Source organism: Lepidochelys kempii, chromosome 1 (genome assembly GCF_965140285.1).
Source record: "Lepidochelys kempii isolate rLepKem1 chromosome 1, rLepKem1.hap1, whole genome shotgun sequence".
Lineage (NCBI taxonomy): Eukaryota > Metazoa > Chordata > Testudines > Cheloniidae > Lepidochelys > Lepidochelys kempii.
The window spans coordinates 112,419,959-112,443,373 of record NC_136380.1 but is presented as its reverse complement, the minus strand read 5'-3'; the positions used below and the strand labels follow the sequence as shown (position 1 = coordinate 112,443,373).

Sequence of the window (23,415 nt, the reverse complement as noted above, 5' to 3'; positions counted from 1 at the left end):
AACTGCCTATACAAATAACTAACATGGCACCCTCAATTTGATTAGGTTTATATGTAAAAGGAGACCAGTAGGTGGTAACTGTCATTTTTGCTTTCTGGAAATGTGAGCTAAGCTTTGGGTTAGGACTAAAGATTTACTCAGTAGTGGAGGTGGGTAATGTCTAAGAATTTGGCCATTTCAGAACAGATTATTTATAAAATGTCCCAAAATGGAAATGATTATTAGAGAGCCTGCTCTGAACATCTTCACCAATCGTGAGTTTGCTCACATACATAAGCCTTTATACTAGTGCTGTAACTAATTCCCTCCACACAGCAATTTGATTATCTCATACATGGAGCAAGGTTGTTTTTTTCCAGAAGGATTAATAGCTTCCATCTGTGGAGGCTAAAGCTTGTATCTGATCTCTCCTGGTGTGCAGGTGGTTCCTGCCTCTGATTGTCATGAAAAGGCAAATGAACACACTTCCAAAAATATTTAACAATATAGGAAAAATATAAAGTAGTTTTTTTTTAAAACATTGAAGAATTTTGGATAAAATAGTGACATTTATTTTTGAAAGGTGAGGGGGTTTTTATGTGGCAGAACACTAAATACTTAATATGCATCTCTTCAGTTTAGTTATTTTCTTTGTCATATCTTTTAGTTGTTCCTCACACCAGCTCATACTGATTTGAACTTAATGATAATCTTTAGAAAGTCATAGGTCCATTGCCAGCTGAAAATGAGCCCTGATTACTAGACTCTCTCTAGCACATTACAGTCTATAATACACACAAGAGTAATTGTGGTGAATTAAATGACCATATTCAGTTTTCAGAATCTGAAGTTCTAAGATTGTAGGGTATCATTTTCAGGCATGCAGGCTTTTATGTGGTGCTTATTACTTTACTTTCCTGGCCTTCATCATTGTAGTATCTGAGCACTTCACCAACATTAGTTAATTTTTATCTGCACAACACCCCTGCGAGGAACAGAGTTATTAATTGGTTCCTCATCTGTAGAAAGGAAATAAGGTACAGAAATTAAGTGATGTGCCTAAGGTCAGTGGCAGAGCTAGGAGCTGACTTCAGGGCCCCAAGACCAGTCCTGAGCTTTACCCACAAGATCTTCCTTTCCATTAGGCCTTTGCTGACTTTACACTGTACTGCTCTGCTGTTGCCCCATGCAGCAGTTAATCTATCATTTAAAGGAAGGGCTAGATCACCAGAGAAACACCAGCAGGACAGCAAACTCAAGGGCATTTGTTTTTTAAACCCTGCTCTTGTCAAAGGCCAATGGCACGGAAATGCAGAAAGGTGAGGGAGCCAGTAGTCACAGATGGAGCAGGGAATGTCGAGGATTTCAGGGCAGCAGCAAAGGATCAAACATTAGCTTTTCAAGTAGATGCAGCTGTGAATTCTCTGTGCGTGTGCGCATGCCCTCTGCACCAGAGACGAAGAACTTTGCCTAGCAGTACCCGCAGGGGCGGCGCTTATGCCCTGTGGCCATAGCCCCTCCCCTGGTTGCGTAAGGGCAGCACCAGCCCGACCCCTCAGTTCCTTCTCACTGATCGTGACTAGAGTCAGAGCTTTATGGTGTCTTCACCTCCCACTTTCACTCTCAGTTTTCTGACTAGTACCTTAGGCTTAGTTTAAGTGTTGTTTGGCAGCCTTGCATGATGCCCTCACCAGGGTTCAAGCATTTTTCATCTTGGAGGGGGGCCATCCCCAAGAGCAACCCCCACAGCAGGTCCTTGTTGAAGGACACATTAAAGAGAGTGGCTCCCTCTGCAAGTCAGTCACAAAGAGGACTTGTGGTTGAAGCAGCATCTTCTGGAACAGGCCATGAGGCCCACTTTGGCTCTGAGACCCTCATCTGATAGGTGGTCACCTTCAGATCTGGCAAATGATGCCACTCTGCGCTTAGTCTCTGGCGTCTCCCCCAAGAGGAAAAGGGGTCATTCACTCCCCTCTGGCCAGGAAGAGATCTCATAAAATGAGCCAGAACCATTCCAGGGCTCAATGAGATTCCTCCTCCTCTTCCAGGAGGAGTGCTGACCAGCACTGCACTCCCTCTGGCATGTGGGATGGAGCAGGTCCATTCACCTGCTCCTCGGTACCATGTGGTGAGCAGCAAGGCCCTGTACTGTTGACTCGGTTCTGGCCATGGGACATCCATTGAGTCTGGTACCAATGAAGTTGGCACCAGTACTGATGGTCTCCATACTGATGGCATATGAGCTGGCATTGGACCTGCTTTGCCTCTCCATCCTGGACTCTCTGCTAGTTCATGAGTTCTCCAGTGCTATGGCGTCTACCAGCTCATCCTCCATTGTGCCCCTGGCACCCTCTAGCTATGTGTCAGAGATGCTGGGTACGCTGACCCTGCAGCTCCTACCACCTGAGCCGTGGACTGTGGATTTGAGGTTGGGACTGGCACAGAAGGCCTCCTTGAAGTTGGTGCATCCTTCAGCACCATCATTGTCTTGGCAGCAGATCCCATCATTAAGTGCAGTGCCTTAATCAGTGCCGATGCCTCTGCCAGTACCAAGTGTGAGCATGTCCCATTCGGTGCCACTGGTGCTGATTCCCCACCCCTCTTTGGCACTGATGCTCCCTCCCGACTGGGCTTCAAATGAGTCTGAGTGGTTGTTTGCCCCATCGGGGCTGGCTCTCCTTTGTTGCCACAGAACCTCCGGGATTCCTCAAGGTCAGGGTTGTCCTCGTCGGATACACACCAGAGCTCACCCTTGGATCATTATTCACACTGAGATCAGCATCTGCTCCACAGTTGGGACAGTGGTTCTTGGCCCAATGCCTGCTGGCCACCAATGCCTTATGCATTTGTCCAGTGGCTTCCTTGGAATCTCTGGGATGTGCCTCGGTTCCTGAAGTCACTCTCAAGAACGTGATCACTGGTCGCGACAGTAACTCCTGCTCCCATATCGTCTCAGCTGCAATTGACAGCTGAGTCCATTCCCCTGGGACCTATATAGCTCTTCCAGCCAGATCCTGTGATGCAAGAATAGAATCCATCATTGGCACAGCAAACTGCCTCCTCGTCCTCCCCGGATGAATCTATTGTGCTGGAATCTTCCTCTTCCTCAGTGCCCAAGGACTTAGTTTAAGGCATACCAGGGACTCCCAAGGTAGCGGCTATACACCTCAGGTATCCAGGCAGAAGTCCTGCTGGAGAGCACACATAAGCTGCTGGGTATTCTCCAACCATCAGCTCCAGGGAGAGTAGCCTTCCTACTAAATGAGGCTCTCAAGGAGCCTGCAAAGGCCCTCTGAAAGACCCCACCTTCCATTGGTCACCTATGGCGAAGAGATCAGAGAAAAAGTACCTCATTCCAACGCGCCCAATGTGCGGCAGACTATTGAGGTATCCCGAGATACTTTGCATGCTTTGGGAGTATATATTCCAGCTGTTAAGAGACGCCACTATAACAGTAAGTGGCTGCAACAGCAATACAGCTCTCAGCGTTTTTTTGGACTATCGTCCCTTCCTGTGCAGCAGCAGGACAATGCCATAAAGAGCCACAGATCCCAAAAGAGAAGGTCCTGTGGTTCAGGGTTTAACCAGCTGGACCTCTCACTCCTGGTGCCTAGCGAACACCCATTTTGATTTGTGTGTCCAGGACAGCTGTCCAGTGGGAATCTCTCCCCCATCTCCCCTGTTCGGGGACAGGTTGGACAGGTTCGGGGACAGGTTTACAGTGTTTGGAACTCTGTCACAACAGACATCTACATCCTAGGCACCTTCAGGTCAGGTTATGCCAATGGTTCTCAAATTTTTGCATTGGTGACCCCTTTCACACAGCAAGCCTCTGAGTATGACCCCCCTTTTACATTAAAAACACATTTTTATATCTAACTCTATTATAAATGTTGGAGGAGAAGCGGGGTTTAGGGGTGGAGGGTGACCTCGTGACACCCTACATAATAACCTTGTGACTCCCTCAGGGGTCATGACCCCATTTAAGAACCCCTGGGTTATGCCGTACAGTTCCTCTCCATCCCTTCTTCCCACCCACTACCACATCCCCTTTCAGGGACTCCCTCATGAGACACTGCTCCTTGAGCAGGTTCACTTTTTACTGGCTTTGGGAGCCATACAGGAGGTCCCCCTGTAACATCAGGGGCAGGGGTTCTACTCCTGGTATTTCCTGGTCCCAAAGCCCAAGGGAGAGATGAGACTTATCCTCAATCTCCTGTTCGGCCAAATGGAAGCAATTCTCGGTATGATCATTAGCCTGTGGAGTTCAACCGATGCTACCTTGTGTCCAGGACAATTTGGAGTACCTGTTACACCTTCAGCCTTCTGGTCTTGCATTTAGTTAATTGGGACTCCACCTGGCTGCAATTCCAGCATTTCATCTGCCCATCAATGGGAAGTCCGTGTTTTCAAACCCCATGCAGTGAGGTGCTTGAAAGGAGTCACTCATCTCCACCCACCAGTTAAAGAGCAGTTTCCTTTGTGGGACTTAATACTCTTAGTAGCTCTTACGGGATCTCCGTTTGAGCCTCTTGACACTTCTTCCTTCCCTCTTCTGTGTCAGAAATCTGCCTTCCTTGGGGTGATAAGGAGGGGGAGGGATAGCTCAGTGATTTGAGCATTGGCCTGCTAGACCCAGGGTTTTGAGTTCAATCCTTGAGGGGACCATTTAGGGATCTGGGGCAAAAATTGGGGATTGGCCCTGCTTTGAGCAGGGGGTTGGACCAGATGACCTCCTGAGGTCCCTTCCAACCCTGATAGTCTATGATTCTATGATAACATCTGCAAAGAGTCTGTGAGTTGCAGGATTTGATGGCAGAACCTCCTTATGGGTCATTTTCCAGAAACAAAGTAACCCTGCAGCTAGACCCTAAGTTTTTATCTCAGGTGGTTTCCCAGTTTTACTTGAACCAAGTTAGATATCTACCAGTGTTCTTCCGTAAGCTGCATTGAACCCCAGAGAAGCAGCATCTTCACACACTGGATGTCAGGAGATGTCTAGCTTTTTATCTGGATAGAACGAAACCTTTCTGTTCCTCACCTCATCTGTTTGTTTCACATGTGGACAGCTGAAGAGTCAAGCAGTCTCGACACAGACCATCTCCAGGTGGATAACTTCCTGTAGCATGACAGGATATGAAGTAGCCCAGGCTATGCCTCCTCAAGAGCTATGAGCTCATTCCACAAGAGCTCAGACAACGTCAACAGAATTTCTAAATGACATCCCTACATTCAACACTTGCAGGGCAGCCACTTGGTCCTCTGTGCATAGTTTTGCAAACCACTATGCCTGCATTCAGATCAGATGCAAACTTCAGGAAGGCAATCCTGCAGTCCTCCTTTAGATAGACTCTTGAGCCCCACCTCCTACGAGCACTGCTTGGGAAGCCCCTCACATGGAATACTCAGCTGCATCTACTTGAAGAAGAAAGAATGGTCATCTACCCATAAATGTTGCTCTTCGCGATGCGAGGCAGATGTCTATTCTATTCTGCCCTCCATCTCCTCTGCATTGGAGGCTGTACTCCTGACATGGGGGGGGTGAAGGAACTCAAGGGGTCAGGGTGGCGCTGCCCTTCTACAGCCTGGGGAGGGGCTGTGGCCACAGGGAGCGAGTGCTGCCACAACAGGCACTGCTATGCAAAGTTCTTCAGCCCTGGTGGCTGAGGTGCACACCCCTGGACACAGCTCACAGCTCTGCATCACATCTCAAAGAACAACAGTTACAGAGCGGTGACCGGTTGTTTTGTGGAGCCAGAGGGTAGCAGCGGAAAGATGGAGGAGCAGATTAGATTTCTTTGGCTAATTTTGCTAGTCCAGGTGCCAAAGCGAATTCCTCACTCCATGCTTGTTCAAAATTCAAATTATGCTCCGGCAATTGCCATTTTATGATTCAGTTTGTTTCAACGAGTAGAGGATTAGTGACCATGAGAACCGTGCTTCAAAATTAATACCCCATATAGAGAGCCATGGCCCTTCATGCTGCTATTGATGCTATTATTAACCCAGGCTGTTCCCTATGCGTGGGGAAAAATGTATGCTTTCACCTTATCATCCTTCCTTAAGACCTACCTCTGTTGCCATGCTTACAAATCACTCCTATCTGGCACTGAGTAGGCAACGTGGGGAGTTTTGCTTTTCTGCTAAACCAGTCTCATTTATGCTTCTCATCCTCCCAGCCTTCCCCACTCCTCTGTTTTGTCCAACTACTGTCCTGTCTGCTCTAAAGTGAGTTTCCAGGGCAAGGATTGTCTTTGTTTATCAATGCAGCACCTAACACCGTGAGACCTTGATCGGGGTTCCTAGGCACTACCAAGGAACAAATAATAAAGATCAATGAAGGACCCTGGGGGGAAGATCTAAAAACAGACCTTTGCTGTAAGAATAGAGGAGAGTCTGTGTTTTAGGCAACCAATCCATCTTCCCTTCCATCTCCAACTCCCCCAAAACCCCACAGCAGACAGATTTAGCAGTGCAGGATTTATACCAAAGAGAAGCATCTGGCTTTCAAGAGGATTAACAAGAAAAATATCATTTTGTACTCTACCTGGAAAGGTAAAGGATAGGATGGATATGCAGGAATAGCGGCCGCAGAGGGACAAAAACTGGCATATGTCAGGATCTGCTGGGCTGGATTGTACAAGATCTGAGGAGGAGGGGCAGAACTAAAGGCAATTTGGGACAGAGGTGCCTGCTGAACACAAAAGACAACAACATATTAGCAAAATGCAACCCTAGAGTAGGAAAAAGGAAAACTATTTTGACTACATCAAACTGACAGATTACATCATTTGACAGCGTTTGATTTCTCTATTTTCTTATTTCCCCAGCATAAGAAATACAAGTTGTTTTTCCCTTCATACTAATAAAAATGTTATTTTCTGCTTTGATTGTACCAGCCATCCAAGAATCTCAAATATTAATACATTAACCTTCACAATACCACTGTACCCTCTAGAGAAGTAAGTTGGGAAACCAAAGAACTTTGAAATTAAAGCCTCTCTCACACACACACACTTTTACTTTACTCTCTAGAAATAGGGTGTGCTGGGGCTTTTTGGTCTGAAGTTACACAGCTGCATTCTTTTTTGCCTTAAGAAGTGTCCAGCGCTTCCTTGTGCCTAGCTGACGATGCCATGGGCAGGACTCCAGCCCAAGAAGCAACAAGCCTAGAACCCATGAAGAGTGTGGTGGGGGGGGCAGCCTTGACCTCTTCCCCTGAAAGCACCCCTACCCCACAATTTTCCACTCCGCCAGGCACATAACATCCCTACTTCTTGCCATCATTAAGCAAGCATGCTGCTGCACTCCCTGCAGTAGCAGAAATTGGACTGATCCTATAAGGCTTTTCCCCTTGTGCTCTTGAGACATGTGGCACATACGCTACCTAGCATTTGCTATTCCAGGCCTGGCCTCCCACCACCTTTGTTCCATCAGGGAAGACACTGTTGCAGCACTCCTTACTCCACAACCCTTTTGTTGTCGACGTACCCCATGGGCCTGATCCAATGAGTAGCCAGTGTTTTTCTGGAGGTTCTTTTAAGATTAACCCGGCAAATCATCACATCTTGCAAAGGTGACATATGGGTCACGATTCAGCTGCTGCTTTACTAATAGTTTCTGTACATGTAAAACAATCCCCTGAGGCACCCAGTGTCTTATTTGTATTGTTTGGCCACGTAGGCCCCGACCCTGCAGAGCAACTTGAAGGATTGGGGGCTGTTGTGGCAAGCCATGTGGGACAGAGACCATGTCTTCCAGGCTCAGAGCTACTTAATGAGGAGTAGGGAAGCTTCACAAAATGTAAGTGGAGACAATCTGGATCCTCCCTAGGAATCATAGAATATCAGGGTTGGAAGGGACCTCAGTAGGTCATCTAGTCCAACCCCCTGCTCAAAGCAGGACCAATCCCCAACTAAATCATCCCAGCCAGTTTTGTCAAGCCTGACCTTAAAAATATCTAAGGAAGGAGATTCCACCATCTCCCTAGGTAACACATTCCAGTGTTTCACCACCCTCCTAGTGAAAAAGTTTTTCCTAATATCCAACCTAAACCTCCCCCACTGCAACTTGAGACCATTACTCCTTGTTCTGTCATCAGCTACCACTGAGAACAGTCTAGATCCATCCTCTTTGGAATCCCCTTTCAGGTAGTTGAAAGCAGCGATCAAATCCCCCCTCATTCTTCTCTTCCGCAGACTAAACAATCCCAGTTCCCTCAGCTTCTCCTCAGAAGTCATGTGTGCCAGTCCCCTAATCATTTTTGTTGCCCTCCGCTGGACTCTTTCCAATTTTTCCACATCCTCCTTGTAGTGTGGGGTCCAAAACTGGACAAAGTACTCCAGATGAGGCCTCACCAATGTCCAATAGAGGGGAACGATCATGTCCCTCGATCTGTTGGCAACGCCCCTACATATACATCCCAAAATGCCATTGGCCTTCTTGGCAACAATGGCACACTGTTGACTCATATCCAGCTTCTCGTCCACTGTAACCCCTAGGTCCTTTTCTGCAGAACTGCTGCCGAGCCATTTGGTCCCTAGTCTGTAGCGGTGCATGGGATTCTTCCGTCCTAAATGCAGGACTCTGCACTTGTCCTTGTTGAACCTCATCAGATTTCTTTTGGCCCAATCCTCTAATTTGTCTAGGTTCCTCTGTATCCTATCCCTACCCTCCACTGTATCTATCTCTCTTCCCAGTTTAGTGTCATCTGCAGACTTGCTGAAGATGCAATCCACACCATCCTCCAGATCATTAATGAAGATATTGAACAAAACCGGCCTGAGGACCGACCCTTGGGGCACTCAACTTGATACCGGCTGCCAGCTAGACAAGGAGCCATTGATCACTACCCATTGAGCCCGTCAATCTAGCCAACTTTCTATCCACCTTATAGTCCATTCATCCAGCCCATACTTCTTTAACTTGCTGGCAAGAATACTGTGGGAGACCGTGCCAAAAGCTTTGCTAAAGTCAAGGAACAACATGTCCACCGCTTTCCCCTCATCCACAGAGCCAGTTATCTTGTCATAGAAGGCAATTAGATTAGTCAGGCATGACTTGCCCTTGGTGAATCCATGCTGACTGTTCCTGATCACTTTCCTCTCCTCTAAGTGTTTCAGAATTGATTCCTTGAGGACCTGCTCCATGATTTTTCCAGGGACTGAGGTGAGGCTGACTGGCCTGTAGTTCCCAAGATCCTCCTCCTTCCCTTTTTTAAAGATGGGCACTACACTAGCCTTTTTCCAGTCATCCGGGACCTCCCCCGATAGCTATGAGTTTTCAAAGATAATGGCCAGTGGCTCTGCAATCACTTCCGCCAACTCCTTTAGCACTCTCTGATGCAACGCATCCGGCCCCATGGACTTGTGCTCGTCCAGCTTTTCTAAATAGTCCTGAACCACTTCTTTCTCCACAGAGGGCTGGTCACCTCCTCCCCATGCTGTGCTGCCCAGTGCAGTAGTCTGGGGGCTGACCTTGTTTGTGAAGACAGAGGCAAAAAAGCATTGAGTACATTAGCTTTTTCCACATCCTCTCTCAATAGGTTGCCTCCCTCATTCAGTAAGGGGCCCATACTTTCCTTGACTTTCTTCTTGTTGCTAACATACCTGACGAAACCCTTCTTGTTACTCTTAACATCTCTTACTAGCTGCAACTCCAGGTGTGATTTGGCCTTCCTGATTTCACTGCTGCATGCCCGAGCAATATTTTTATATTTTTCCCTGGTCATTTGTCCAATCTTCCACTTCTTGTAAGCTTCTTTTTTGTGTTTAAGATCAGCAAGGATTTCACTGTTAAGCCAAGCTGGTTGCCTGCCATATTTACTCTTCTTTCTACACATCAGGATGGTTTGTCCCTGTAACCTCAATAAGGATTCTTTAAAATACAGCCAACTCTCCTGGACTCCTTTCCCCCTCATGTTATTCTCCCAGGGGATCCTGTCCATCAGTTCCCTGAGGGAGTCAAAGTCTGCTTTTCTGAAGTCCAGGGTCCATATTCTGCTGCTCTCCTTTCTTCCCTGTGTCAGGATCCTGAACTCGACCATTTCATGGTCACTGCCTCCCAGGTTCCCATCCACTTTTGCTTCCCCTACTAATTCTTCCCAGTTTGTGAGCTGCAAGTCAAGAAGAGCTCTGCCCCTAGTTGGTTCCTGCAGCACTTGCACCAGGAAATTGTCCCCTACACTTTCCAAAAAGGATTCTCTGTGCACTGCTGTATTGCTCTCACAGCAGGTATCAGGGTGATTGAAGTCTCCCATGAGAACCAGCACCTGCGATCTAGTAACTTCCGTGAGTTGCCGAAAGAAAGCCTCGTCCACTTCATCCCCCTGGTCCGGTGGTCTATAGCAGATTCCTACCACGACATCACCCTTGTTGCTCACACTTCTAAACTTAATCCAGAGACACTCAGGTTTTTCTGCAGTTTCATACTTGAGCTTCATACTAGGAAAATGTTGAAAAACCAGTTGTAACACTCTGCCATTCAAAAGGTTATAAGGCAACTCTTTTTCCATTGCCACTCCTTTCTCCCATACTCTGTAGCCATTCATGCTGCCCCTTCCTAAAACTCCATTCTGTCCATGAAGCCTAAGTGAGGAAACGTCGGCAGATTCACATCCATGCTGATCTGGGAAGGTGGCAGTTACAGACATTTCCATGCTGATGGGGCTGAGGGCTTCCTTTTGGTTTTGTGTAACACCAAGGACCAGGTCAGCGCTGAACAAATAACATGGGACATAATAAGAATGATTTTCTATCAAATGTTGGATTGATACATAATTATATAGAAATAATAAATATACATCAATACAATTACAGTAATAACTTTACTGGGTGTTTCTATGGAAGGGGCTGACTCTGAGCTTATTGCACAGAGGTAGCCATGTCCCTTGGAAATCGCTTTACTGAAATGGAAAGGATTGTCCTCCCATTGGTTTCAACAGAAAAAACAGTCGACGTAGCCCCGTTCTAGGTAAATTTCAACATGTATCTAAGCTGTAGGGGGTGCTTTTTTCTAATGAACATGAGTTTTATAGACATCTAATACGAACGTGTACATTAAGACAGAACTGCTCCCCCCTTCCCCCCAGTACTTCTGGCCCAGTCCCTAAATATCTTTGTGGAGCTGGGCCTCTCTCCCTCCATGGCTGGAGAAAGGAAAGTGTGGAACACAGAGACATCCCCTACTCCAGAGAAATAGGGAGAACAAGCTAATGAGAGTAAGGCCTTTCAAGCTGAAGAAATACATGAGTTACTCATGCCAGAATGTGGCTCAGCCCTGAGTCAGAATGAAACATAAAATGCAGACTGAGACTTATCTATCCATTGATATAAACCAAGAGACAGACATGTTTTTTCAACAACAACATGAAACACTGGTATTATATTTGTATCTTTGCAGTTAGCCAATTTCTTTGCTTGTTACATGCTACGTACGTCGGTCCTTCTCACCACAATCTCTGTGAAAACTTTTAAAACCACTGTGCCAGAAACTCATGCACCAGAAGCAACTATGTTCCAGTTTTTGGAAGACAAAATAATATTTTCTTTGCAGGAAAATCTGATGGGCTTCAAAGCAATTGCACTTTGTTTTTCAACTCATTCTCACACCACTATAGCTATAACTGGTAGCTATAACTCCCAAAAGCTACACGTGATTTTTAGTAGACATCCTAGCTGTCTCTTTTAGGTTTCATCCTTAAAGAAATGCCCTCAGTAGCTGTAAAGGACAATGTCTAAATAAACCTTCACACAGCCTGTGGGCATTTCTGAGAATACCACATCATGAAAAAACAGATTATGATTCTCTCACACCAAATTTTATTTTTTTATATCAATCAGCCTCATGCCCTTTTGCATGCCTCTCCTTAGTGTTTTCCCAGTCTCCAGTTTCCTAACAGCTGTTCACTGATACACAGCTACTGAAATAAAGTAGCAAATCAGTAAACCAGATAGTGTAGGTTGCCTAAAAGGAGACTGGAAAATAATTTGCTGCAGTGGATAACAGCAATTCTATTATTGATTTTTGTAACATTTGACACTATTGTGGGGTTTCTCTGTTTAACACATGCTTGTGGTGATTTACACAAATTCAGCTTTAGTTGTAAGCAGATAAAGTGCTCACTCCCACCCCTCCACTCCTGCTGCAGAGGAAATGTAAGCAGCTCTCCGATTTCCTCAGCATTGTTGGGAGCTGAATGAACTTGCTCCGCACTGAGATAATGGTGCATGACTGCTGCTGTAGTTTCATTCCATTGCTTTTTGCTGCTTGGATGCTTGCTTGGCCTGAGTGCTCAAATCTGTAAATGCAAGCTCAGCCTTTCCAGCACGTTGTGATGTGTGAGGGTATGAAACTTGGTCACAATTATTCCGTTTCATGTAGGAACATTTCAATAGGTTTGCATCCCTCATGAACAATGCGATTAAATCAATGCTTGCAGAGGGATGAGTTTCACCCCAATGAGTATTTCTGGAGCAAAAGATCAGTCCAAGGTCTGTGCAACACCTAAGTTCCCATTTAAGCCTTAGCTTAAGTAAAAGTGGGATTTATGTGTTGTATAAGCCTTGTGTTGGCCCTCTGCACAGGGGTGGATTTCACCATTATAACCTAATCCTCAGAGGAGTATTCACAACTCCTATTGGTTTTGGTAAAGCATAATTTAATTTAATTACCTTTTAACCTGCCTTGTAAGCTTTATAAGCCACCTTCCCATTACTTATCTGCATCTGTCTCCTAATGCACGTTGTGCCTCTGCCCACAGCAGCCCTGCTAGCCTGGAGAAACTTTTTAGCATTTAGCAATGCAGCCATTGTCCTTTAGAGCACCTACAGCAGATGTTACAGAAACAAATTTGAGATTTCCAGTGCTGGGTAGAAGACTAAGGTGATGTCTCAGTCTTCAAAGAGATGGAAATGTAATTCTTGATGTAGCAGTGGTGCTCACAAATTGATCCGGTGAGGGCTTCAGAAGAGAAAAACACTTCACAACAGTCTGTCACTAGCCACATCATCACCCAATGGGAAGTACCGAAAAGGCTTCCTCCTTTCACCTCTTTGCCCTAGCCAATGTATCCCAAGCAGTAGAAGCTGACAACAGCTGAAATGGGTAGTCAAACCTGACACACCCAGAGCAGGACATTTTAAATGGTTCCAATGTGGTTGATGTTCACTATGTTTCAGATAAATCTTAACCAATGCAGGAGACTGGCCTGAACAAAGCTAGTGGCCCAGGGACCCAGGAAAAGCAACATCTCAATCATTTCCAAAGTAAGAGGGAGAAGTAGAGACAAAGAAGGGAAGACAAGGAGAAAGAATGAAGCAGAAGGGCCGCGTCAGCATTGGTTGAAACTGGCTCTGTAATTCTCCCCTCTGCTCAGGAATCTCCCGATTCTTCTCCTTCCTGTTCTAACCTGCTTGTTTTTACATGTGACCTTTCCCCGTGCGCCTCTATGGAACACACAGGGAGAACATAAAGTAACACTGGAAAGCAGCTTTTTCTCCCTTCAGCAAAGGAGGCACAGGCTGTTCATTACTAGATTGCTGTGTTTCCTCACCGGCACTATGGGAACACTCCTCATACCACTTCCCCTTGAGTCACCAAGTCCCCCTCACGCCTCAGAGTAAACGATACTCTGCTGCATGTTTATACATTGCTTGCACAAATGGCTGAGTGTGGTTGTTTACCGAATGTAGGAGGACAGTTGTGTACTGGTGTACATTGTACAGCCTCTTAACAGTGTTTTTTTTTTTAAATAACTCCCATGACCCTGCTATAATAAAATATTTCTAAAAGCCCTGAATCACGACACAGAGTTAGTTACTGATAGCTTGTTTTCCTGTGTGTGTTTTGCTGAAGGAAGCACACTGGGGTGGTTGTGTCTGAATAGGAGGAATATATTTTATAAGCAGTGGTCCCCAAACTGTGGAGCGTGCTCCCCTAGGGTGATGTGGAGGAACATTCGGGGGGGGGGAAGGCATGCAGCTCTTCCCTCAACTCCATTTAGCCCCAAGTGCTGCTCCATCTCCAGACCCTCTCTGCCCCCAGACCAGCTCCACCCCCAGCCAGCCCTCATTCCATCTCTGCCCCCAGCCAGCTCCCTAGCCTCAGCTCCTCCCCGATCCCCAGCTCCTCCATCAGCCCAAGCTCAGCTGCCGAGGCAGCCTCGGCTGTGCAGTAATGGAGAGGGAGGCACAGACAGATTCTGTCACTGATCAGAGGAGGCATGACTGAAAAAGTTTGAGCACCACTGTTATACAGGAATGTCTCCAAGTGTCAGTGTTATGTTCATATGTACTTTGAATCACCTTTGCTGTCAGCTCCTAGCTCCTGTAAATACAGCCTGCCATCTTACATTTACACACAGCCTTTCATCCCAAAGGTCCTGAAGTGCTTGACAAACGAGGGGCCAGATCATCCCCTCCTGAAAAAACCCTCTGAGGACCGCTTCATGTCCTCCCCAGTTAAAGGAAGGATTAACACCATTGGAGGAATGGCAGACATGACCTGCTGACCACAAAGAGCCAAAATATCAGTGGGAAATGCTAGCCCCAACCAGGGGTAGCAAGTTGTATGGGCCCGTGGTGCCTGGGCTCCAGCAAATTCAGGGCCCGGGGGGCCTGGCTCCACCAACCTTTGGAGCCAGGTCTCTCCCCTGGCCTTGCCTGCCGCTCCTGCATACCTCCCCCGGAGTGTCCCCTGGTGTCACCTGCTGCCCCCACATGCCTCCCCCGAGCATCCCTGCCTGCCCTGGGCAGTGGGTGGCTGCCCCCTGCAGCTCTCCTCCCTTGCCGGCCGCTGCCACAGCCATCTACAAGGGAGTGGTGCTGTGGGCAGGCTGAGCTGGCTGCTGTGCCTGCGGAGAGAGGAGGGGAGGAGGTGCATGGCAGCCTGCCCTCTCCCCGCCCGCCCAGCTGATGACGCTGAGTCGACTCCAGGGGGCAGGGCTTATCCTGGCTGGACCTCCTGAGCAGCAGCCTGGCGGGGCTTGGGTGAGTGTCCCCTGGAGCTTGCTGTTGCTGACAGGGAGAGGGCTGGCCTCTCTGGCCCCAAGCCCTGGGGCAACCGGCATGCTGCACCCTGAACTCCTCATCCCCGGCCCAGCTCCGTGCCCCACACCACCTCCCACATCCCAATCCTCTGTCCTAGCCCAGAGCCTGCACCCAGCACCCAACCCCCCCGTCCCAACCCAGCACTCCAACCCCCCTGCACTCCCCATCCTGTGCCCCAACCCCCTGTCCCAGCCCAGAGCCTGCCAACATTCCAAACCCCCTCCCAGAGCCTTAGGCAGGTGTGTGGGGGGGGGGGCGGCGGATTTGAACCCATTCTGGGCACCACCAAAAATTATACAAACCTGCCACCTCTGGCCCCAACCTGATGGATCTCAGGGTATTTGTGCAGAGCAGCAGCTTTTCTGTGTTCCATGCCTACCCCCACCTCATCCCTGCAGCCTGGTTAGTGATCCACGCTGCATTAACTCCCCACCACAGCTGTATGCTACCCATTCCTCCGACAGAAGCAGTTCAAGCAAATCTTGAGCCCCGTGCAAACACATCAGCTTGGGCATGGGAGCTGCAAGGCCCAAGATTCAGTGTGTAACATTATCCAACCCTACCCCCTTCCTACTCAAACTTATCTGACCTGCCAGCTTTGTCGGGAGGGGAGGGTAGCTTGTGACATGCGCCTACCAGAGTAGCAATAAAGGGGGAGAAATCACAATTCATCAGGGGCCTTAAGTTATCATCACTGCTGAGCTCTCAGGCAGCACAAAATAGCTTACACTCCCTATCACGCAGCAAAGGCAAACATCACATCACTGTTTCAACCTGCCCTTTAGGCAGGGACCTCTGTAGCTATAGGTTGACCAGCTTTGTCTGAATCAGTCCTGGTCCCTGCTGAACCACAGAAGATGCACACCAGGAATTAATGTAGCGACAAGCAACATTAACTTATGCATGGACTTCTGCAGCTAAATGAAGGCAGCTTTGCTGGAGACAATGCTCCCTGGTCCCTCCACCCTCCTCTTGCTTTTGGCAAGTGATACCCCAAAGATTTCTGAATATTGTAAAGGAAACACTGCTGTGGTGCTGACTGCTCCTCAGGGGAAGGGAGGAAGCATGCCTTTTCCATCTGTGCTGCTTCCCTAACCCGGTGTAATCACAGTAACCTAGGTTTGATCTGCTATCCGTTGCAGAACAGCCAGCAACATACAGCCATGTATTTTGGAATCATTTTATCCACCACTTAAGCACAGCCACCTCTACGACACAGCAGCTACTTAGTATCCCCACACACCACCACTGCACAGCTGGTTAGGGCAGGCAGGGAAGAAGAACAGTACCTCTTATGGAAACCAAAAAGGCGATTTAGGTTAGCAGAATGTGACAGTTCACATCAGAACCTGGCTGATACCCCAGAGCTAATCCCTGCTCTTTGGAACACTATCACACAATCTTTAATATTCACAAGTGGTTAGGACCTCAGTTTCACATATCTATTAAACTGGCACCTTCTAGCACCAAGCTGGGCCAATGGTTCAGTGCTTACTCAGATAAAAAGAGGCCACTTACTGAACCACCAACAGGACTGCTACAGATGCCAGTTTCTGACCTACACGTGTGTATTACCCCGCCCTGACCCTACTTAGCTATAACACCTGGCCAGAGCACAGGCCAAGGACTCAAAGTTCATGCAGGAAACATTTTGTGAGCACTTGCTGTGTATGGTTCTGTTGTCTGTATTTTTTAACACATTAGGTAACAGGATAATTAGCAACATACAGAAATCACCACTGATGAAAAGCTGCAGGAATTGCAAGTCTTACCATGTCTTTAAAGGCCCCAAGTATGGCTGCCGTGACTATCCCAAGAAATAAGCCAATGATGTTCAGGACTGTGGAGGCCCACAGCAGCCGATACAAGTGAACCACATCCTGACAGCTGTTCACTCCAAGAAACTCGTAGTAGCTGGTTGACTGTTCTGAACTGCAATGGGATAGAAATGGTGTCACCACTATATCAATGATTTACAGCGCACCAGCCCAGCTGAATCCTAAAATGTTTAATGGGGGTGGGAGGGGGCAAAATAGCTGAAACAAGAGCAAGTAGTCCAGCCTTGTCTGAATGAGGAAATTGTACACAAACATTCCCACAGGAGCTAAAACCCTGGGAGCTCTGGTCTAGATTCTCTGCAGCCTGACCTGTTTTTTTAAAATCCCTATGTCAAATTAAACTGGTTTAACAAAAAATAAAGCTACCAATGGCCATGCTAGGGGCCCCCCAGTGCTACCCCTCATTCAGCTGACTAGCATTAGCACATGTGGGGATTTGTTGGTACCATTTTCTAGGATAGCTATGGCACTAATAGGTGATGCTACATTACTAAGAGCGCTCGCAAATTAGAAATGTGTTTGAGAGCAGCTACCAGCTAAAACATGCCTAGCACAACCTCCTCCTCAGTTCACCTGTAAGCATTGCTTCAAAGATCCTTGTTGAATGTGCATGGTGCTTAAGAAGTGAATCCAACCATAGGGAAGGGAGATTTTACTAACTGGCTACATTTGCATATAGGGTCTGTGGTTTCAAACTGACAGAGGCAACACAATTCAGGACCTAATGGATATCATAAAGATGTTCCTTTAAATTGCAGATTGTACAATCTAGAAATAATATTTTTACATTCATACATAGCAACTGCTATTACAAATCAGGCAAATTATGAACCCAAATTTTGTTTGCTGCAGACTCTGTGTACTGTGTGGTATTTGGAGAAATCAAATCCCATGTTTTGAAATACCCTGCTATTCTATTGGCAAACACAACTGCCAAGTAGTAACACTTTCCCACTCACCCACTTCATAACAGCTACCTAAGCTGGAGAGAGTTTTTCCCTGTTTGCTCTAGAGATATGTGTGCTATGTCCAAAGCCCTTCCCCTCACCATGAACTCTTTTTAAAGATGGAAGGGAAATTTCCATCAACATTTTGATGAAAGGCAGAGAAGAGTGGCCTGTGAAATTTTTGTTCTGAGTTCCAGTCAGGCTCATGGAGTGCAGTTGGGGATGCTGGGTAGGGAAAATGCTAAGGAGAAAGAAGGCAGGGAGAAACCTAAAGTGGTCCTGTGCAGAGCCACGCCAGCCCTGAGTATTTTTATAAATATCAAACCTGTTGCTGCAGTGCATGGTTGTGGGAGCACAGCACCTGTTGCTGTGGTGCATGGTTGTGGCAGTACACCAGCTGTTGCTGTGGTCAGCCACACCCCATCGTAGACATCAATCATCTCAGCAGATAAAGCCAGTGGTCCCCCTAGCACTGGTCACATTCACAAAGGTACTTAGGTGCTCTGCTGCCTAATGGCATCCCTAGTCACTGGGTTAGAGAAAGATTGTCTCTATGGCCTGGTGGCTGGGGCACTCCCCTGGGGGTGGGAGGCTTAAATCCCTGCTTCAGTAAATATTTAATTGACTCTACAAAGTGGAACAGTTCCAACAGGAGAGCCTGAGAGACCCGCTCCAGAATACCCAGCACCCCCGCAGTCAGAGCACTCACCTGGGGGGTGAGAGTCCTGGGTTCAAGCTCCTGTTCTCAAGCAGGGATTTGACCTGAGATGTTCCACCTCCAGGTGAGTTTCTGAACCACCAGCCTATTGGGCATTCTGGGACACCCCTCCCCTCTGCACCCCCCACAGACTGGCCTTTGTGCAAAGCCCTAGCCCATAGGCATTGTCTGAGCATTGGGACTAAAATGGCTTTGCACATGCCTGCTGGCAGAAATGTAGGTGCTTTGGGGACTTTGGGATGAGATGGCAGCTGAGCCATGGCTTTGAGAATATCCATGGTGCCTAAATGTTGAACCCAAGCGCCTAAGCACCTCTGTGAATCTAGCCTTCACCTCTCTGTGCCTGTTTTCCCTCACACCTTGTACAATCTACACAGACAAAACAGCTAAAGCCTTTAGGGCAGAGATAGTCTCTCAGTCTATGTTTGTTCATTGATTAGCCAATGGGGCCTTGATCTTGGCTGGAGTCTCTCGGCGCTATCACCATATAAATACATAATAAAATCATATCCTGTCTTGGACAGTGACCAGTATCAGGTGCTTCAGAGGAAGATGCAAGAAGCCCCATAATGTACAGGCTCCATGGACTGCCTACAGGGGAGTTTCTTCCAAGCCTCTGTCAGTTAGCAGTTCATGCCAAGAAGCAAAAGGGTTAACCTTCAATCCCTTATATTTTTCACTCTATCCGATAACTTTGGATGTTCTATTTATCCATTTAAGGATCAGTTCTGTGTTGTACCCTGCTAAACTCTTGGAGTCAATGTTACCTTGCAGCAGTGAGATCCACCATTAATTATGTCTTGTTAAGAAAATATTCCCAGTTTCAATGTATCACTTTTCAATTCAGATGGATTTCCCTTTGTTTTTATACTATAAAAAAGGATAAACAGGAGGGTCTGCTTTACTTTTGCTATGCCATGCATTATTTTGTGCACCTCTATTGTTACCCTCTTATTTCTCGCCTCTCTAACCAAGCCAAACCACTTCCTGAAAACCCTACAACTGAAGTTAAATGTTAGTTATAAGCTAGGGACACATCAATTAGAAGTAACAGAGGAGGAAAAGGACCTTGGAGTATTGGTTGATCATGGGATGACTATGAGGCGCCAATGTGATATGGCTGTGAAAAAAGCTAATGCAGTCTTGGGATGCATAAGGAGAGGTATTTCCAGTAGGGATAAGAAGGATTTAGTACCATTATATAAGGCACTGGTGAGACCTCACGTGGAATACTTTGTGCAGTTCTGGTCTCCCATGTTTAAGAAGGATGAATTCAAACTGGAACAGGTACAGAGAAGGGCTACTAGGATGATCCGAGGAATGGAAAACTTGTCTTATGAAAGGAGACTCAGGGAGCTTGGCTTGTTTAGCCTAACTAAAAGAACGTTGAGGGGAGATATGATTGCTCTCTATAAATATATCAGAGGTATAAATACCGGAGAGGGAGAGGAATTATTTAAGCTCAGTACCAATGTGGACACAAGAACAAATGGATATAAACTGGCCACTAGGAAATTTAGACTAGAAATTAGATGAAGGTTTTTAACCATCAGAGGAGTGAAGTTTTGGAATAGCCTTCCAAGGGAAGCAGTGGGGGCAAAAGATCTATCTGGCTTTAAAATTAAACTCGATAAGTTTATGGAGGAGATGGTATGATGGAATAACATGGTTTTGGTAATTAAATATTCATGGTAAATAGGCCCAATGGCCTGTGATGGGCTATTAGATGGGGTAAGATCCGAGTTACCCAGGAAAGAATTTTCTGTAGTATCTGGCTGATGAATCTTGCCCATATGCTCAGGGTTTAGCTGATCGCCACATTTGGGGTCGGGAAGGAATTTTCCTCCAGGGCGGATTGGAAGAGGCCCTGGAGGTTTTTCACCTTCCTCTGTAGCGTGGGGCACAGGTCACTTGCTGGAGGATTCTCTGCTCCTTTAAGTCTTTAAACTACAATTTGAGGACTTCAATAGCACAGATATAGGTGTGAGGTTTTTTTGTAGGAGTGGTGCGTGAAATTCTGTGGCCTGTGTTGTGCAGGAGGTCAGACTAGATGATCATAATGGTCCCGTCTGACCTAAATATCTATGAATCTATGAATCTATAAATATAACACACACACACTAGGATGAGTGAATAAATTGCTTTCACAAAAATTACAAAAGTACAGATGGCACTAACCTGATCAGTAGCAGACATACCATGGCAATTCGATTTAGCATCTCGTAGGCAAGGAAAGAAAAGCATTCATCCAGGCTTTGACTTTGTCAAATTGGTTCCATAAATCTGAACCCCAGAAACTCATCCATTGCTCTAGCATTCTGGGGAAACTCCTACCTCTCTCTAGTCCCAAACTTCACTTTAATCCTTCAGGGAAGTAAGGCTTGACAAAATGTTTTTTTGTTTTTTTGCAGAAGCAAAAGATACTTGTCCGTTTCTCTGCCAGTTTCACTGAAAACCTCCTTCTCCCAAACTTGTATGACTTTTGGAATTCCTGTATGTAGCAACCTAGGTTTGAAATGGGCTGGGTCATTCAGGGTTGCAGGCATGGGTAAAAACAAAAAATGCGAGCGCTGATGTGAGCCAGGAGGGTGGGGGGTTCAGGAGGTCAATCTAGGGTGTGTAACACTCAAATGTGAACTAGCACTTTCCTGCTGGTACACAGAGAGCACAAGAGCCAGCATCCCACCCCCTCCCCACATTCCCTACCCACCCCACCGCAGGAGATTTTCCTGAAAGTTTCCTGCTCCTTACACAACATGCTCTCCTACTGCCATGGATGAGCAGTTTCGGATACTCCTTTCCTCCCATTCCCCGGGTTCCCAAGGTCCTGAGAATGACATGTTGTGACAGAACCAATGTCATTCTCCTAGCACTCTACTGACCCAGGCAGTTTTGGTTCCCAAAAACCAACAGGAAAAAATGTAAGTGTGTTAGAAGCAGGAAACCTGCCCAACAATCGGTGGGGTCACTGGACAACTGAAGTGCTGAAGGAACACTCAAGGAAGACAAGGCCATTGCAGACAAGCTAAATGAATTCTCTGCATCGATCTTCACTGCAGAGGATGTGAGGGAGATTCCCACACCTGAACCATTCTTTTAGGTGACAAATCTGAGGAACTGTCCCAGATTTGGTGTCAACAGAGGAGATTTAGGAACAAATTGATAGATTTAACAGTAATATGTGTCATCAGAACCAGATGAGATTCACCCAGGAGTTCTGAAAGAACTAAGATGTGAAATTGCAGAACTACGAAATTAGGTATATAACCTATCGCTGAAATCAGCTTCCATGTCAGGTGACTTGGAGAATAACTCACGTGACACCAATTTTTTAAAAAGGCTCCAGAAGCGATCCTGGCAATTACAGATCGTTAAGCCTAACTTTAGTACCAAGCACATTGGTTGAAACTATAGTAAAGAACAGAATTATCAGAGACACAAATGAACATGACTTGTTGGGGAAGGTCAACATGGATTTTGTAAAGGGAAATCATGCCTCACCAGTCTATTAGAATTCTTTGTGGGGGTCAACAAACATGTGGACAAGGGAGATCCAGTGGATATAGTGTACTTGGACTTTCAGAAAGCATTTGACAAGGTCTTTCACCAAGACTTTTAAGGAAAGTAAGTAGTCATGGGATAAGAGGGAAGGTCCTCTCATGGATCTCTATTTGGTTAAAAGAAAGGAAACAAAGGGGAGGAATAAATGGTCAGTTTTCAGAATGGAGAGAGGTAAATAGTGGTGTCCCCCAAGGATCTGTCCTGGGACCAGTGCTGTTCAACATATTCATAAGTGATCTGGAAAAAGGGATGAATGGTGAGCTGACAAAATTTGCAGATGATACAAAATTATTTAGGATAGTTACGTCCGAAGCAGACTGCAAGGAATTACAAAGAGATCTCACAAAACTCAGTGACTGGCCAACAAAATGGCAGATTAAATTAAGTGTTGATAAATGCAGAATAATGCCTATTGGAAAACAAACTGTTGCAAAATGATGGGATCTAAATTAGTTGTTACCTCTCAAGAAAGAGATCTTGGAGTCATTGTGGATAGTTCTCTGAAAACATCCACTCAATGTGCAGCGACAGTTCAAAAAACTAACAGAATGTTTGGAACCATTAGGAAAGGGATAGACAGTAAGAAAGTAAATATCATAATGCCATTAGATGACCCTTGTGGTCCTTCCTAACCCTCTGATTCTATACAAATTCATGGTACCCTGATACCTTAAATACTGCATGCAGTTCTAGTTATCCCATCTCAAAAAAGATACGTTAGAACTGGAAAAGGTATCGAGAAGGGCAACAAAAATGATGAAGGGTATGGAACAGCTTCCGTATGGACAACAGGGGATGGATCACTCAATAATTGCCATGTTCTGTTCGTTCCCTCTGAAGCGTCTGACATGGGCCACTGTCAGAAGATCAGATACTGGTCTAGATGGACCGTTGGTCTGACCCAGTATGGTTGTTCTTGTGTTTTATGTCAATGATGCTGCTTGCAATGGTACTGATGTACACATGTGCAATAAGGAAGGCACTGGGAAGGGACTTCAGTCTGGAAATAAATCTCGTGTTTATTTTGTTTGGCAATTGTGTTATCTGGCAGGTAGGGGAGGCCACGTCAGCCTGCTGCACCACGATTCTGAGCCCATCTGCGCTAGCCTCTCTCTAAGGGCCGATGTAGTCACCTACTGTTACTTGACTAGCATATTCAGGCACTTCCACTGTTATATCTTCTCAGCCTCTGTTTTGGTAAGATTGACTTAAAGTGGAAATCTTTAGGAAATAGGATCAACATTCTCCTTTATACCATACCTATCTTCATGGCCATTGAGTAAAATCCCTTGAGCGCATAAATGCTTGTGAAAACGCCAAGGCCC

At 46.4% G+C, this 23,415-nt stretch overlaps 2 protein-coding genes across 19 annotated transcripts in view; one reads left to right on the top strand and one right to left on the bottom strand.

Moving 5' to 3' along the window:
• Nucleotides 1-23,415, bottom strand: part of TMEM255B (transmembrane protein 255B) — a 111,904-nt gene that overhangs the window by 5,644 nt on the left and 82,845 nt on the right. For 6 of the 14 annotated variants that reach the window (XR_012159673.2, XM_073350622.2, XM_073350610.2 and 3 more), the window contains 2 exons: nt 16,799-16,958; nt 6,527-6,673 (listed from right to left, as the gene is read on the bottom strand). Coding sequence is in view for 9 of the 14 variants with exons in the window: in XM_073350622.2 (XP_073206723.1) it covers nt 6,527-6,673; nt 16,799-16,958 (307 nt within the window). In the remaining 5 variants the exon portion in view is untranslated. Of the gene's footprint in view, nt 1-5,020; nt 5,398-6,526; nt 6,674-10,249; nt 10,695-16,798; nt 16,959-23,415 lie in introns of those variants that run through there. The other 8 variants (XR_012159671.2, XR_012159672.2, XM_073350614.2 and 5 more) reach the window with 5 other exon arrangements.
• GAS6 (growth arrest specific 6) overlaps nt 1-23,415 on the top strand; it is a 155,267-nt gene that overhangs the window by 83,962 nt on the left and 47,890 nt on the right. Inside the window, exon 17 of one of the 5 annotated variants that reach the window (XR_012159657.2) lies at nt 13,158-23,297. The exons of the other annotated variants lie outside the window; for them this stretch is intronic. The gene's annotated coding sequence lies outside the window, so the exon portion shown is untranslated. Of the gene's footprint in view, nt 1-13,157; nt 23,298-23,415 lie in introns of those variants that run through there. 5 annotated transcript variants of the gene reach the window in all.